Source organism: Vombatus ursinus, unplaced genomic scaffold, assembly GCF_900497805.2.
Source record: "Vombatus ursinus unplaced genomic scaffold, bare-nosed wombat genome assembly UNPS02009062.1, whole genome shotgun sequence".
NCBI lineage: Eukaryota > Metazoa > Chordata > Mammalia > Diprotodontia > Vombatidae > Vombatus > Vombatus ursinus.
The window spans coordinates 2,399,297-2,414,943 of record NW_020948840.1 but is presented as its reverse complement, the minus strand read 5'-3'; the positions used below and the strand labels follow the sequence as shown (position 1 = coordinate 2,414,943).

Genomic DNA, 15,647 nt, shown 5'->3' with positions numbered 1-15,647 from the left:
GTGTCTCCTTTAGCAAGCTGTTAACTTGCTTTTCATGATTTTCTTACATCACTCTCATTTCTGTTCCCAATTTTTCCTCTACTTCTCTTCCTTGCTTCTCAAAATCCCTTTTGAGCTCTTCCAAGGCCTGGGACTGATTCATATTTTTCTTGGAGGCTTTGGATGTAGGAGCTTTGGCTTTGTTGTCTTCTTCTGGTTGTATGTTTTGATCTTCTTTGTCACCAAAGTACGATAATACAGTCTGACTCTTTTTGCACTGCTTACTCATGAGCCCGGCCAATTACTTGAGTTTTAAAAATCTTTGTTGAGGTAAAAGTCTGCTTCCAATGTGAAGAGTGTACTGTCCCAAGCTTCGGGGGTTTGTATAGCTGTTTTCAGAGGTACTTCTAGTGATCTGTAAATTTTCAGTTCTTCCAAAGTGGTATGATAAGGGGTGAGGTGTTTTCTCTCCACCACCACAGCAAGCTCCACTGAACCAGCACTCCTCCTTGCCCCAGGACCACCCCTCAGAACTGTGACCCAGATCCAAGCACCTGTAAAGCAAGAGATTCCTGCCTCAGCACTGGCAAAGAGATCCCTGCAATTCCCCTCTCATCAGCCAGTTGATTCCCCCTCAGTCTGTGGGCCGGCAGCTCTGGAAAAAGCCATGGCCCCAGGCCGCGGTTGGGACTTGCGATTGAGACCTAGCTCCTCTTTGTCGCAGTCACAGACTTTTCCCACTGACCTTCTGAGTTGTCTTTGGCGCTCAGGGGTTGAGAAGTCTGGAAACCGCCACAGCTGCCCGCGATTCAGTCCTCTGAGGCCTGCTCCAGGGTCGCTGCAGCCTGCGCACCCACGCTGACCTGCACTCCTCTCCCTGCCCGGTGCAATATACCTTTCCAATCAACCATCCAGGCTGTCTTTGGCTGGAAATTTGTTTCACTCTGTCTTTTTGTGAGTTCTGCTGCTTTAGAATTTGTTTAGAGCCATTTTTTTAGGTATTTGGAGGGCTTTGGGAGAGAGCTCAAGACAGTCACTGCTTTCCCTCTGCCCTCTTGGCTTCGCCTCTGGGGAATGTTTGTATTATAAAAGAAAATTTAAAATGTGAATTTAAAAGTAAAAATCTCAAGTTTTTAATATTTATCAATGGAAACATTAAAATTGCTTTTTAATGAACTTGTATAATTAAAAATTTGGAAGAGTGGAAACTAGACATCAGCTGAAATACTCACAAAGTGATTTTATTTAATGAAGTAAAACAACATGGTTAATAGTTACATATAATATACATGGATTGCCCTTTTAAAGAATGTGTATTTTAATAAATCATTTGACATTGACTATGTAGTGATATAGTATTTGAGAAAGGAACATTATTGTTTTTATACAAATATAGGGGAGCTTTATGATTTCACCTTTAAAGAAACTATTTGTGTAAGTGTTTTCTTCCATGGAGTCATTTATGACTATACAAAAGTCTTAGTGCTGGAGGCAAATGGAAGTGAAGAGATTTGCCCAGAATCACATAGCTTTTAAGTGTTAGGTTCTGGAGGTGGGATTTGAACAGAGGTCCTAAAGACTGAGCCTAAGTCTAGCCACTCAGCCAAGCTGCCTTTATAATACTATTGTTAAAATAACCTACCATTTTACTGAGAAAGCGTATGTTAACAGAGATTTGAGTAATGATATCAGACTAGAGGTTTTGCTATTTACCTGTGCTGCACATTATAACATCTTGATGTGCACAGCTGATAGAATCTAACAGAGCTAGAGACATTGTGATCTTGTTTATACAAAGGTGTTTATGTAAATCACATAATTTTGTAAAAATCTGACCCTTAATGTGACTGTTTATATAGCAAAAATATATTATTGTAAATACATAAAAACCTCATCCCAAGATATATCTTTAGATATTTGGGATTTTAGATTAGTGTTGTGCTCAGTGCCTATCAATAAAGTATAATCTTGTATGTCTGGGTCAGTGATTGCAAATAACTAAAAGATTAGGATTGAAGAACACAAGTGATTCAGAGTACATTATACCATGTTTCTGGGCTGAGGTTTTGTTTTTAAATTTACAATTTTTGAAATTATTACTTATGTTACAAGTGAACATCCCATATCATTTTTCTGTTTTAAATATTATTTGACTAATGTAAACTAATTTTTAAAAGTTTAATACTCACTCTCCTCACCTCCCAAAAACCTGCTAGTTGTGAAATACCAGCCTGAAATGTATGGATTTTCAGCTCTGCTGTTCAGATTTCTAGTTCTTTGATGCTTATTCAAACCATTTAGACAGAATTTAGCATTTTTTTTATTGAAGTGTTAATCAAAAATTCCTAAAAATCGAGAGATTTAAGTAATCTAATAATTGACATGTGGTTTTCCTAACCTTCTCCCCTATCTTTTCTCCCCTTTACCTCGCCCCCATAAAGGTGTGGTCACTGCCAAAGGTTAGCACCAGAATGGAAGAAAGCAGCAACTGCGTTAAAAGTAAGTTTCAGCCATTCTCAAAGATACCTAATATGGTTTCTGTGCTTTTGCACTCAAAAATAAGCAGATTGTATGAATTTAATCTGATAGGAAACTTTGCAGTAGCTATGGATTTGGTTTTCATAGTACAATTTGAATATATTGAAATGTCAAGTCCATGTGGAATCCTTAGGAATTATATTTTGTTTTCCTTCAGCTTTTGATTATTGTTGATTTATCCCTCATTTCCTCTCACCTTATAATCCACTTGGTATTAATTCTGCCTCAAAATCTTGCATCCATACTCTCTTTTCTTGCCTGGTTTTGCTTCTCAATACCTGTTACTTGGACTTTTGCAGTAGTTTCCTAGCCATTCTCTCTAGTCTGTCTTTTTCTATTTTAATTAAAGATGTGATGAATGTAAATTAATATTCTAGTAATCCAGTTCATCCTTTATGCTCCTATTAAAGTTATCTTCCTAATGTACAAATTGAATAAATACTTTGCATGCTTCCCCATCGTCTGCAGAAAAAGAACCTCCTTAATCTAGCATGTAAGGCTGTCATAATGTAGCATCAGCCACCTTTTTGGCTTTATTTCATACTACTCCTCTTCATTTTATGTTCTCTTATCTTCCAGTTACATTGAAATACTAGCTTTTCCCTGAATTTTTTTTTCTTCCATGTTCCCAATTCCTGAAATTTATATCCCCCATACCTCCCTATACTTGTTAAACATTTTTTTTCCCTGAGGGTAGGTGCAGGTGCCACCTATTACATAAAATTAAGTTTTCCTTGATCCTTCCCTCCTTAAGTGCCTCACTTGCTGGTCCATGACCTCTCACATCATTACTTACGTACATACATACCTACATACATATTCTACTCTTGTGATGTTGTTGGGGTCAGATCTGGTTATGATACTTCCTAGCTGTGTGACTTTGGGCAAACCATTTTTTTGAGCTCTGTTTCCTGATTTATAAAACAAGGATTATTGTAATGATTGCAACACCTTCAGGGTTTTTGTGAGGAAAGTTCTTTGTAAACCTTAACCACTGACAGATCGTAACTTCTTGAGGACAGGTACTATCGTGTTTTAATCCAAGCATGTATAGCATCGTACCTTGCATATAACGGGTCTTAAGTTTATTTAACTTAATTGAGTTGTATGAACTGTAGAATCTCCTATAGCAATGTCACTTAGTTATACCAGAGGAAAATTGGAAAAATTAAAATAATGTCCAGATTTATCTCTGTGGACCTGCTTAAGGTTCCCACAACTCACTTCTGTTATGCCTACTAATCCATTTTTGGCTCCTTTCCTCATTTACTCAAGTACAGAGATCCTTTTTGATCCAGTTCTCCTATTTCTTACTCTCCTCACTCGTGGACTTTTCCACTATTTTTGATTCTGTTTTACCCCCAGAGTGGTTGCTATGGACCAGATCTCCAAATGGGTAGGGAGTGTTATCTGTGATTTAAAGATACTGATGCAGGCAAAAAATACTAATGTGGGGAGTTTTTAATATCATTATATTTAACTTAAAACCCTGATATTGGGACTTGTTTTTAAACTTTTTTTTAAGCAGTTCTGAAATTTATATGAAAAACATTTAATTATGAACAAGGTAGTGAAACCATGCTGTTGACTCTAGCCTAGGAAACCCAGAAAAAAAAGCAGGTCTTTGTGAGTGTGAGTGCAAAATAATGTTTATTTGAATTTCAACAGGATATAGTGAGAGTTGGTGCAGTTGATGCAGATAAACATCAGTCCCTAGGTGGACAATATGGAGTCCAAGGATTTCCCACTATAAAGATCTTTGGATCCAACAAAAATAGACCAGAAGATTACCAAGGTAAGAATTTATTTTCCTATATCTCCCTTTCTTCTGGCTTTGCTGTGTAGTGGTATTTCTTTGTTTCAATTTAAACCACATTTTAAATAATCATTACATTATCATTGGAAAATTTGTGGCATTAGATTGCCAAGTGCTTCCCACTTACTTGCTACTTGTGTCATTCTCAGCATGTAAGATGCACAACATATCCCTCTACTGATGCCTCTCTATATGACTACCTTGTTCCTCCTCCTACTGGGAACAGAAGGAATAGCATATGGATAAAAGGACGTCTCATTTCAAAGGCTTAGAGAGCTTACAGTCTAGACACCCACAGAGACAAGTCTAAAATATATGTGTATACGTTAAGTGCTTAACTTTCTGCCAGGAATACAATGAAGAATTGAAATATTTCTTGCCTTTTAAGAGCTTATATTCTGTTGAGTAGAAACAGATGAATTAATACAAAACATATACAGAGTAATTGGGATGAGAAGAGAAGTAGTAATTTCCAAGGGGATATGGACCTTTTTCAGGAGATGGCACTTCATCTTGTCTGTTTTTGGACATGACCATTATGGGAATTTACTCTGCTTGATTGTAAATATTTGTCACAAGGATTTTGTTTTCAGATTTCTTTCTTTCTTTCTTTCTTTCTTTTTTTAAATCTTGAGTGAGGTGAGGGTCAAGGGGTGGGGAAGATTGGAAGAGGGACAAAGTATTGCTTGATCGCTGAAAAAATGTAATAAAATTTTGAAACTGCCTTGTTCTTGTTCTTTGACCATGTATTATTGAAATGTCTCCTTTCTTCTCCCTTGTGACTTTTTCTTTTGAAAGGATAGAAAGAAAATAGGGGAAAGAACAATATTTTTCTTAGCACTTTTTACAAAAATAAAATTCATACAGTAGGCAGGATTATTATTTTTATTAATTTTTTGTCTTGTTAGAAATAGGACTTGCAAACTACTGAGCCTTAAAGAGTTTAGCATCTTGTTTTTCTACTTCAGAAAAATTACATGAAAATATAAAATCAGATAAAATATAGGGGGAAAACTAATTGGTATTATTGTTGAACAAAGCATTTGTTTTCAGAAAAGGAACTAAGTTTAAAATCTCCAGGGAATTCAGTAGTGGTAGCTAAAAGTCATCCTCACAATTGTTACCATCATTCTTACTCTTTTAAGATAAGTCTTTAAATGGACTGCCGTCCTTAAATGAAATTAGTTTATTTTACAGTCCATTAAGACAAAGTCCTTTTTATTAAACTTTAAAAGGACCTCAGTACTCTAGTCCATTGAATCTTTTTTTTTGCTTTTTGGTGAGGCAGTCGGGGTTGAGTGGCTTGCCCAGGGTCACACAGCTAGTAAGTGTTAAGTGTCTGAGGCTGGATTTGAACTCAGGTCCTCCTGACTCCAAGGCCAGAGTTCTATTCACTGCGCCACCTAGCTGCCTCTTATTCCATTGAATCTTGCTGGACTCTTGTAACCATTTTCTTCTTGAAACAGTTGGTATGAGATAGTTTTTGGAAGTATTATTTTTACTTTGCTATAGAATTTGAAGAAAGAGGTTAATTTTGTGAAATGTATCTAGTACTTTTTATAAAAGGATATTCTATGACACTAATACCCGTAGCATGTTGAATTATCAGCAAAAAAAAAAAACAGCAGCATAGTAGAACAATTTCTATTTTTAGAATCCAAGAACCTGAGTTCCGTTCCAGGCTTTGCAACTTAGGTACATGTGTGACCGTGGGCAAGTTCTTTAACTATTCTGGGCTTCAGTTTCCTAATCTGTCAAATGAGGGTCTTGGTCTAAATGATACAAAGTTTCAACTATAAATTTGTGATTCTATAAAAACAGTTTACTAAACCCTATATTCTGTTGGAGTTCCTATATTTGACAACTACTCTTGTGTTTGTTCGTCTTTCTGTAGTTATTTCAAAAACTGATTGAAATTAACCCCAGGTTTGATTCTTTCCCCCGTCCGTAAGTATTACAAATGACATGATATTCTTCAGAATTTCAAAACTTTATTACTAGACTGTAATTTTCAGTTACTGATGATGTTCTTCCCCTAAAACATACTGCTTCTATAACAATTTGGTCAGTTTTTTTGTTGATATTCAGGTGTATAGCCTAGCAGACTGGGACTCATACCTGAGTTTAGTCTCCATTTTAAGGATCATAGAATTTAAAGTTGGAATGGATCTTAGGGAAGCCAGAGGGACTTCTGTTATGGCAATGCCCTTCATAATTGTCTCCTTTTAACACCTATGAAGGTTTGTTTTGTATGAAATTTGATGAGTAGGCTCTTTAGGGATCTATTTATCATTGTATTGATAGCACTAACACTGTTGTATAATTTTCTAAATCATTTTTCCCCTAGGTTAAGTACCTGTTCTCTTCTTTTCAGAAAAGATACTAGGATAGCAATCTCTAGACGTGCTAGAGAGTTTTTAATTCCTTTTATCTAATAGCGGTAATGACTGTACCTTTAGCATATAAATATTTGTCACTTTTTGATTGACTACATCTTAAAGTAATTGACATAAGGGAAATCCTGATTGCACATGCTTTTGTTGTCATCACTGTTAAAACTGCGGACAAAGACTACAAAAAAAAAATGAAGCGATGGGTCATTACAACATTGAATAAGCAGAATGATTTTAAAATCGGGACTATCTGTACTTTTTATATTAGAAAGCAATTTAGTGACACTGCAGCTAGTCAATTTTCAAGTTGTCAGAAGGATACCCGCTTGTTTTTATGTGATCCATGACCATTACATTTGTTTTCCTTTTAGGTGGTAGAACTGGTGAAGCTATTGTAGATGCTGCTCTTAATTCTTTACGACAACTAGTAAAGGAACGCCTTGGTGGAAGAAGTGGTGGATATAGTTCTGTAAGGCTTTCTTATTATTTTCGGTAACTTTAAAAATAGTTTTATTGATGCTATTTTGTTTTTACATCAGTCACTTCCAGAGAGTTCTTCATCTCCTCCCTCACTAAACCAACCCCTCATTCCTTGTTAGTTTTTCTGTATTCCAAAAAAAACAAACAAACACTACTTGTATTGACACTGTGTTGCATGAATACGTTTCTGAGTCTTATCTTGTTAATACTACTCTTTACAGATTTAGCAATACTACATGTCAACCATATTTAACAGCATATTCAATATTCCACACCCATAGTCTCCATCCATCAGAAGTTCGGGGTGCATTTCCTCATCTCCTCTGACTCTAATATCAGTCAAAATAAGTGTTCAAGGTTCCAGGTTTTAGCTTCGTTTGTTTCATACACGTTGTTGTGGTCATGGTGTTTGTTGTTTTTCTACTCATTTCATTTTGGGTCACTTCGTCTAGGTCTTCTGTGTTTCTTTAAATTCCTCATTCCTCACTTCTTAGACTGAAATTATATCCCACTACATTCATACCTCACAGTTCATCTAACCAAAGATGGGTAACCATTTAATTTTTAAAATGTCTTTGTGAGAGTATTGAAACTTCAGCTCCTAGTATGTGTGGAAGAGTATTGTGTGTATACATTTCTAAGAGAGTATATGTGTGGTTACTCTAAAAATCATATTCCATTAAGTTTTTAAACACTGGAAAACCTTTTGTTTTTTATTCATTTTGCACTGGAATGACAGAAACTAATCCAAAGCTTTCAGGAGTATGTGAACATTTCTTAACTTTAGATATGGAATTATATCCAGTGCCCTAAATCTTACTCCCAGGTTATAACTAAAGTTCAGATGTATTTTAATTACAGAGTCGAAGTGAAGGTTCAGGCAAGAAGGATGTGATTGAACTAACAGATGACACTTTTGATAAAAATGTGCTTGACAGTGATGATGTTTGGTTGGTGGAGTTTTATGCTCCTTGGTGTGGACACTGCAAAAAGTAAGTTGGACAGTTGGTTTTTACCCTCTTTTTGTTTCATGTTTATTTTAATCTACTCACTAGCTCAGGTCTAAAATTTCTTACATAAATAAATTTAGAACTATAGTGATAGAGAACGAAGTGTATCATCAGACTTTCAAACATTAGCCAGCAAAATGGATCTGGGGTATATAGGGAGTGGCATGGCACATAGATATTTATGGAATGTGGAACTTGGAGGAAAAAGAATACACTTAATGCATTTTTGTTTTGTATGTCTCATGTTTTCTTTCAGGGGACTTAGAAAATAGGGTTTTATCTGAGGGAAAGCATAACTTAAAAGGTTCAAGATCTGCCCCATCTGAATTTTATAAAAAGAGAATATAAAAAAAATATATTATTGCTAATTATTGAGGTGTAATCTAAAGATACTTTATTCTTCCAATAGCTTAGAACCAGAATGGGCAGCTGCAGCCACAGAAGTAAAGGAACAGACAAAAGGAAAGGTGAAGCTAGCTGCTGTAGATGCTACAGTAAATCAGGCATTGACTAGCCGATATGGGGTAAGTATGTTTTAAATTTAAGGCTGATTACAGAATCATTAAATATTAAGCATTCAGAAGGACCTTTAAAACCATGTAGTCCTGGGGCAGCTAGGTGGTGCAGTGAAAAGAGCACCAGTCCTGGAGTCAGGAGCACCTGAGTTCAAATCTGGCTTCAGACCAGGCACTTGACACTTATTAGCTATGTGACCCTGGACAAGTCAGTTAACCCCAATTGCCTTAAAAAAAAAAGTCTAAATCCTTCATTTTAAGGGTGAAGAAACTGAAACCTAAAGATGGCATGATGTTCCCTGCTAATAAGAGCTGAGACTTGAAATCCAAGTCTTCTAACTCAAGTCTAGTACTTTCACAATTCTTCCCTTCAACTTTACTTTTTATGTATCATATTTGCAAATGAAAGATGGGAAAATATCTGCAAAGGTGATCTTTTGTTTTTAAGTAAATCATCACTGATAACTTTTGTTTTTACATCACTACATTCAGGAAGGCCTTTCAGCAAGTTGGGTGGAGGCCCCATGTCTAATTTGTGGGAAGATGTGAACAAGAGTTGAATGGATGGGTTAACCTATATTGTTGAAAGGGATATTCATGTTGATAAAATCACAAAGTCATTGATCTGTTGGAATATTTACTTCGGTAAATATTCCCCTTATCCTGACTGGGAGATTTTTTTTCTAGTACCGTCACCTATCATTTACAGTGCTTTTACACCAGTCCAGCAGAACCTGCCTTTAGTCCACAGCACTTGAAGTTCAGGGCTTTCTCAGCTTTCTTCTATCCTGTCTCCACACACGGAATTACTGAATAGAAATTCCTTCTACAGTATCCCTAACTAGTCATTTAGCCATTGCTTGAAAACCTGTAGTGAGAGGGGTATCTTACAGTGACATCAAAGCCCTTTTGATTTTGGGATATCTCTAATTTTTTGCATATTTAACCTAAATTTACCTCTTTGAAATTTATCTCCATTGTTCCTAGTTCTGTCTCTTAGGCCAAGCAGAATAAATCTAATCTCACCCCCAACAGACAGCCCATAAGATACTTAAAGATAAATATATGTCTCCCCATTAGGCTGTACACCAAGTTCTTCTAGTCTTCATGTATCATGAATTTGAAGCTCTTCACCATCTTGGCTTCCTTATTGGATGTTATATAACTTATTAATGTCCTTTTTATGTTGCCCAGAATTGAACACAGCACTGTTTGTGATTTGACCAAGCCATGCCTCTTTAGTTTTATTTGGCCAATGCAGCATACTGTTGACTCATTAAGCTTGCAGTCCAACAAACTGCAAGTCTTTTTCTGACAAATTGCTGTGTAACCATGCCTTTTCCACTTTCATCGACGTGGCACAATGCATAGAGTGCTGGAAGAGCTGAGTTCAAATCCGGCATCAGACTTACTAGCTCTGTGACCCTAGGCAAACAACTTAATCTCTGCCTGCCTCAGTTTCCTAAACTGTAAAATGAGGATTATAACAACACCTATCTCACAGAGTTGTGAGGATCAAATGAGAAAATATCTAGAAAATGCTTAGCACAGTACCTGGTACATAGTAGGCACTTAATAAATATTTGTTTCCTTCCTTTTAGCTAACTAATAAATTTATACAGCACAGGGCCAACCAAGCACAAATTCCTGGGGCACTCCACTGATGACCTCCATCCAACTTAATATTGAACAATTACCCCTGCTCTAGCCATTCACCAGTTCCAAATCTCTATAATTGTTATATCATTTAGCTAAATCTCTTCTATCATTTCCATAAGAATTTCATGAGACTTTATCAGAGTAAACACTATGGGCAGCATGCTCTGAGCTCTGTATTGATTAGCCTTCTCAGAAGAAGGATATAAGGTTAGTCTGAGATGCCTTCTGACCCACAAAGAGTTGGAAATTAATGAGGAATTAGAAACTGAAAATTCAGCAGTTAAAATAGGTTAATTAACCGTGTCAGATAGTATGTCAGCTAAGGTTTCTAACATAATCCTTAATGGTTTTCTCAAGGCCTGACTTGACCCATGATTGTCTCTAGACCTAAACTCACCCACAGTCTCATTTTTTGATCTTCATGCAACCTAATGCTCAGCAGCACTACTAGCCAATTCAGAAGCCTTTTAATTGAATGGCAATATTGTGGTGCCTCACTCATATTGCTACTCTTAAACACTTAGCTGGGGCAGCTAGGTGATGTAGTGGATGGGGCACTGGCCCTGAGGTCAGGAGGATCTGCGTTCAAATCCAGCCGCAGACACATAACACTCACTAGCTGTGTGACTCTGAGCAAGTCACTTAACCCCAATTGCCTCATCAGAAAAATAAATAAATTTAATCACTTAGCTAAAAAGTTATCTTTTCTGCTCATTTGGAAAAGGAAACAAAGCTCTATAGGATAGTAGGTTTTTAGAGATGGAAGGAAACCTAAAGATCATCTGATCTAACCACTTCATTGTATAGATTAAGAAGATTCAGATGGGTCAAATGACTTGACCAAAATCATACTATATAAAATTTTTGCCTGTCACCTCAAAAATCAAAGTGATTTAATCCCACAGACATTACTCCCAGAATTCAAAAAAGACTCCCTTTTTCCTTACAGAATGTTAATTGAAAATTGGGTTAATCTCTCTCTTCCTACCCTGTCCCCCCTCAAATTTTGAGCTAGACTTGCTGCCAGAAGGAGTGGTTAAGTCAAATTGTCATAACTAGCATAGGAAAAAGTCAATATAAAGGAACAGTTAGCTGCTTGGCAGTGGTGGGGGATGGAGTGAGCTTGAGTTTGTTAGCATTTCTCTTCTTTTATGTCTAGGTATTTAGGGAGTTAGGCACCTCTTATATTATCTCTCCTTGACCCTGTTTCCAGGTTATTGTCTTAGATATCAGATATTCTCCTATTTTTTCAATCTTGATTTTGTCCTAATTATTTCATACTGTCTGATGGAGTCATTGACTTCTATGTCATTTATTTCTAATTTTCAGGGAGTCCTTTACTTGTATCAGGCTTACGGTGTTCTCTCCTAAATTATGTATTCTCCTTCTAAGAACTTTTATTTCATTTTTTACCTTTTTTGCTGCACTTTTAGGCTTTCATGTATGTAGTCTTTGTAGAAAATCTTTTTTTTTTCCTTTGAGTCTCTGCTTGCAGTTGTTATAGTTATTTCTCCTTTTGCAGAACTCTAGTCTTACACTAATTTTTTTTATATTGGTCAGTGTTTTTATTTGATTTACGCTTTTCTTCAACTGTAGTTAATGAATTGGGGTTTTGTGCTAGGACCATACTTCTCTCCCTGCTGCACTTTTAGGTAGGGTGGTGGACCCTGTTCTCAATATAGCTTTATTCCTGGCCACCTGCTGGGGTTAGGGCTGTGCCCTAAGACACACACACTAGCCTTGAGGTTCAGAGAACCAGATCTTGAGGGTTCTCTCTGGTATCTCAGGACAGAATGCTCAGGACTCGGGCTTTCCTCATCTGGTCACTTCCTTCTGTTGCTCTCTGGGTTTTCTGTTAGCCCAGGAGCTTTCTCAGGGGAGCCCTCAGCTTTTGGCTGCCTTCAGACACATAGCCTTAAAGGCTACATTTGTCCCTGGCCCTTCTGTGATCATTGAAAGCTACCCTGTACTAGACCTAGTTTTGCTAGCAGGGTCCCCTTTTCTGTTAATGGACTGGTTTATTTATTTATTTGCTTGTTTGTTTGTTTCTTTCTTTCTTTCTTTCTTTATTGGTGAGGTTCTGGAATGGAAAAAGTCAGTGTCATTTTCTCATTGGATTTCTTGATCATTGTTCAGTTTGTTGTGAACTTCTGGGTTTTGCTGGATTTAGGTATCCAGGGGCTAAGCAGTTTGCCTCTCATTCAAGCAGTCATCTTTCCCAGAAGTTCAGCGCTTCTTTCTGTTCTTCCTCACTCTGTGCAGTGGGCAGATTTAGGAAGTGACTCAGGAGTCCCAACACCTTTCATATGTATGGCTGCTGGCGTTTCTTAGAAACTTGAGGAATTACCAAAGGAAAGAAAGAAAACTAGAAGATCTAGGTTCTAATGACCTTTACCACTGATTAATGCGTAGTCTCAGGTAAATTGCTGTTCTTTAGTCAAAAGTAAGAAACTCAAAGATAGATGAAACTTGTTGAGGGTAAGATTGAATCAAATATTTATTTAAATCTTCCTTTTACATATGAAAATCCTGAGGAAAATATGGGCGATCTAATAATGGTTAAATAATATTCCTATTTTTCCTGATTTCAGTGTATTACATTGAAACGGCAAGCAGCCTTAGGACCACTATTACTTCTCAGCTCCTCTGTGTACATGTGAAAGTTGATGAAATGGTAGATGGTTCAGCACAATTAATTGCCAGTATTGAAGTCCCTAAACTTAAAAAAAAAAATTCAGGTCAATTTTTATATAACAGAGACAGTATATAGCAGATACATTGGTACAAATACATTGATTTGAAATACATTGGTACAAATATCCTACTATTTGTTTATGTCTGACTTTTTAGTGGAAGGAGTAAAATTCTCAGGGAGGCTTCTTATTAAAATCTAGGGCCCAAGTAGTTTTTAATTAACATGAGCATTAAGATTTGTATAGAGGATACTGATGATTGTGAACAGCTTTGATTTGTACTTAGAAATAGATGTGTGGGGGCAGGTAGGTGGTGCAGTGGATAGAGCATGGGCCCTGGATTCAGGAGGACCTGAGTTCAAATCCGGCCTCAGACACATAATACTTACTAGCTATGTGACCCTGAGCAAGTCACTTAACCCCATTGCCTAGCCAAAAAAAGAAAAGAAAGAAAGAAATGAATGTGTGTTTTGTAGACCTGCTTTGTCCCACACCCCCATTTCCCTCACCTGTGCATGTAGATGCTTTCAAATACATGAATCAGTAGTTGAGTTTTGAGGACTATAATTTAATTGATTTATTCAATTATTTAAATTGTTATTATATTCAATTATTATTGAAAATTCCAAAGGAAAAAAAAAGCTTAGTTGAGCCTGAAGGAAGTCATACCCAAGAAAAGAACAATTTAGATTGAATCATAGCAGTATGAGATTTCTAATATATTGCTCCTTTGTGGATTCTTTGATATAGAAACAAAATGAAGGTAAAAAACTGGTTCCTTTTTTCTTTTAGTGAGTTAAAAGCAGTTTTAGAAATGGTGAAAAGCAATTTTATCTTATTCTGGTTAAAGAAATAATATTCTGCATTTCATTATAGATTGGAGGATTTCCCACAATCAAGATTTTCCAGAAAGGAGAACCACCTATGGATTACAGTGGTGGGAGGACAAGATCTGACATAGTTTCCAGAGCTCTAGATTTATTTTCTGATAATGCCCCACCACCTGAGCTCCTTGAGGTATGTCACTTTTTTAAAAATTCTACCTCAGTTTATTAATACAGAATATTTATACTAGCTTCCTTATTTCCATTGAGGACATCAATATTTTCTCTCATTGTGCAAGTTTGCAATCTCACTCTCAACTTGGCACTTTCCTTCCCCTATATTCAGTTATTTGGCAAATCCTGTCAGTCCTGTATACATAACATCTCCCATATCTATCCCTTCCTCTCAACTCACAAATCTACTGCCCAAGTTCAGGTGCACATCCCCTCTTCTCTGAACTGTTGGAGTAGTCTCCTAATTGATCTCCATGTCTTCAGTATCCCTTCTGTAACGTATCTTTTGCACAGCTGCCAAATTGTTATTTCTCAAGCATAGTTCTGATTATGCCATTCTCCTGTTCAAAAAGCTTCATTGGCTCCTATTTTTCCAAAATGATTCTACATTACCACTCCTTAGGCATATTATGTATTCTGACCAAACTAACCTACTTGCTGCTTGCTATCTGTGACATTTTCCACTCCTGCCTCCATGGTTTTGTACAGATTGTCTTCTATACCTAGAATACTTTGCTTCCCATTTCTGTCTCATTGAATCCTTAGTTTCCTTCATATTACAGCTGAAGTACTACCTCCTACATCAGGCCTGTGCAAGCCCCTTGCGGCACACCAAAGAATTTCTTCCACTTAACAAAGGATGTTTTTCTCTGTGTTTTTTGTGGACCACCCAGAATCCTTTGGCATGCCACAAGCTGTAAGTGGCCCACAGGCCACAGGTTGTACAGGCCTGTCCTACGTGAACCTTTTTTTATTTATTTACTCCAGTTGTTAGTGCTCCCTCACACCCTTTGAAATTACTTCTTCATTGGGGGCAGCTAGGTGGTGCAGTGGATAGAGCTCCAGCCTTGGAGTCAGGAGGACCTGAGTTCAAATCCAGCCTCAGACACATAGCACTCACTAGCTGTGTGACCCTGGGCAAGTCACTTATTTGCCTTATTTAAAAAAAAAAAAAAAAGAAATTGCTGCTTCATTGATTCTCAGTTTTCTATTTCTCTGTGTATTTGTTGTTGTTCCTCAATAGAACATCTCCTTAAGGGCAAGGACTATTTTGTTTTCTTCCTAGCATAGTGCCCAGCACATAGTAGGTACTCATATGTTTGCTTGGTAAATTGAAATGTTGAAGGAAGTTGCCATACAAAGTACTTTTAATGCTGAAGAAATTACTTTCTAAACTGGTATGTGGAGAATATGAAATTGACTTAAGTACACTTAGATTGTTTCCTTTTCTTTTTATTTTTAACTGGCTCTTAGCCTTTTTGACAAACAACTGTGTTCCACGGCTCTTAGGTGCACAGTCTTTTTTTGAATGCTTCATTTCTCTTTTCTACACTAAAATAATTGATAAGAACAAGAATGTACCAAAAGATCATAAATATAACATTTTATTGGGTTTTGTATGAGCATCATTGTTAGATACATTCCTTAAAGTGGTGAAAGAATTTAACATATAATAACAAATGATGGGTTGCCCTTTGAATAATTTATGAAATTCACAATAGTGAG

The 15,647-nt window shown here is 36.7% G+C and overlaps 1 protein-coding gene across 1 annotated transcript in view; it reads left to right on the top strand.

The window, feature by feature from the left end:
• PDIA6 (protein disulfide isomerase family A member 6) overlaps positions 1-15,647 on the top strand; it is a 41,293-nt gene that overhangs the window by 10,963 nt on the left and 14,683 nt on the right. Inside the window, exons 3-8 of the mRNA XM_027850301.1 lie at positions 2,421-2,478; positions 4,186-4,312; positions 7,098-7,195; positions 8,068-8,198; positions 8,626-8,740; positions 13,960-14,100. Coding sequence (XP_027706102.1) covers positions 2,421-2,478; positions 4,186-4,312; positions 7,098-7,195; positions 8,068-8,198; positions 8,626-8,740; positions 13,960-14,100 — 670 coding nt within the window. The remainder of the gene's footprint in view (positions 1-2,420; positions 2,479-4,185; positions 4,313-7,097; positions 7,196-8,067; positions 8,199-8,625; positions 8,741-13,959; positions 14,101-15,647) is intronic.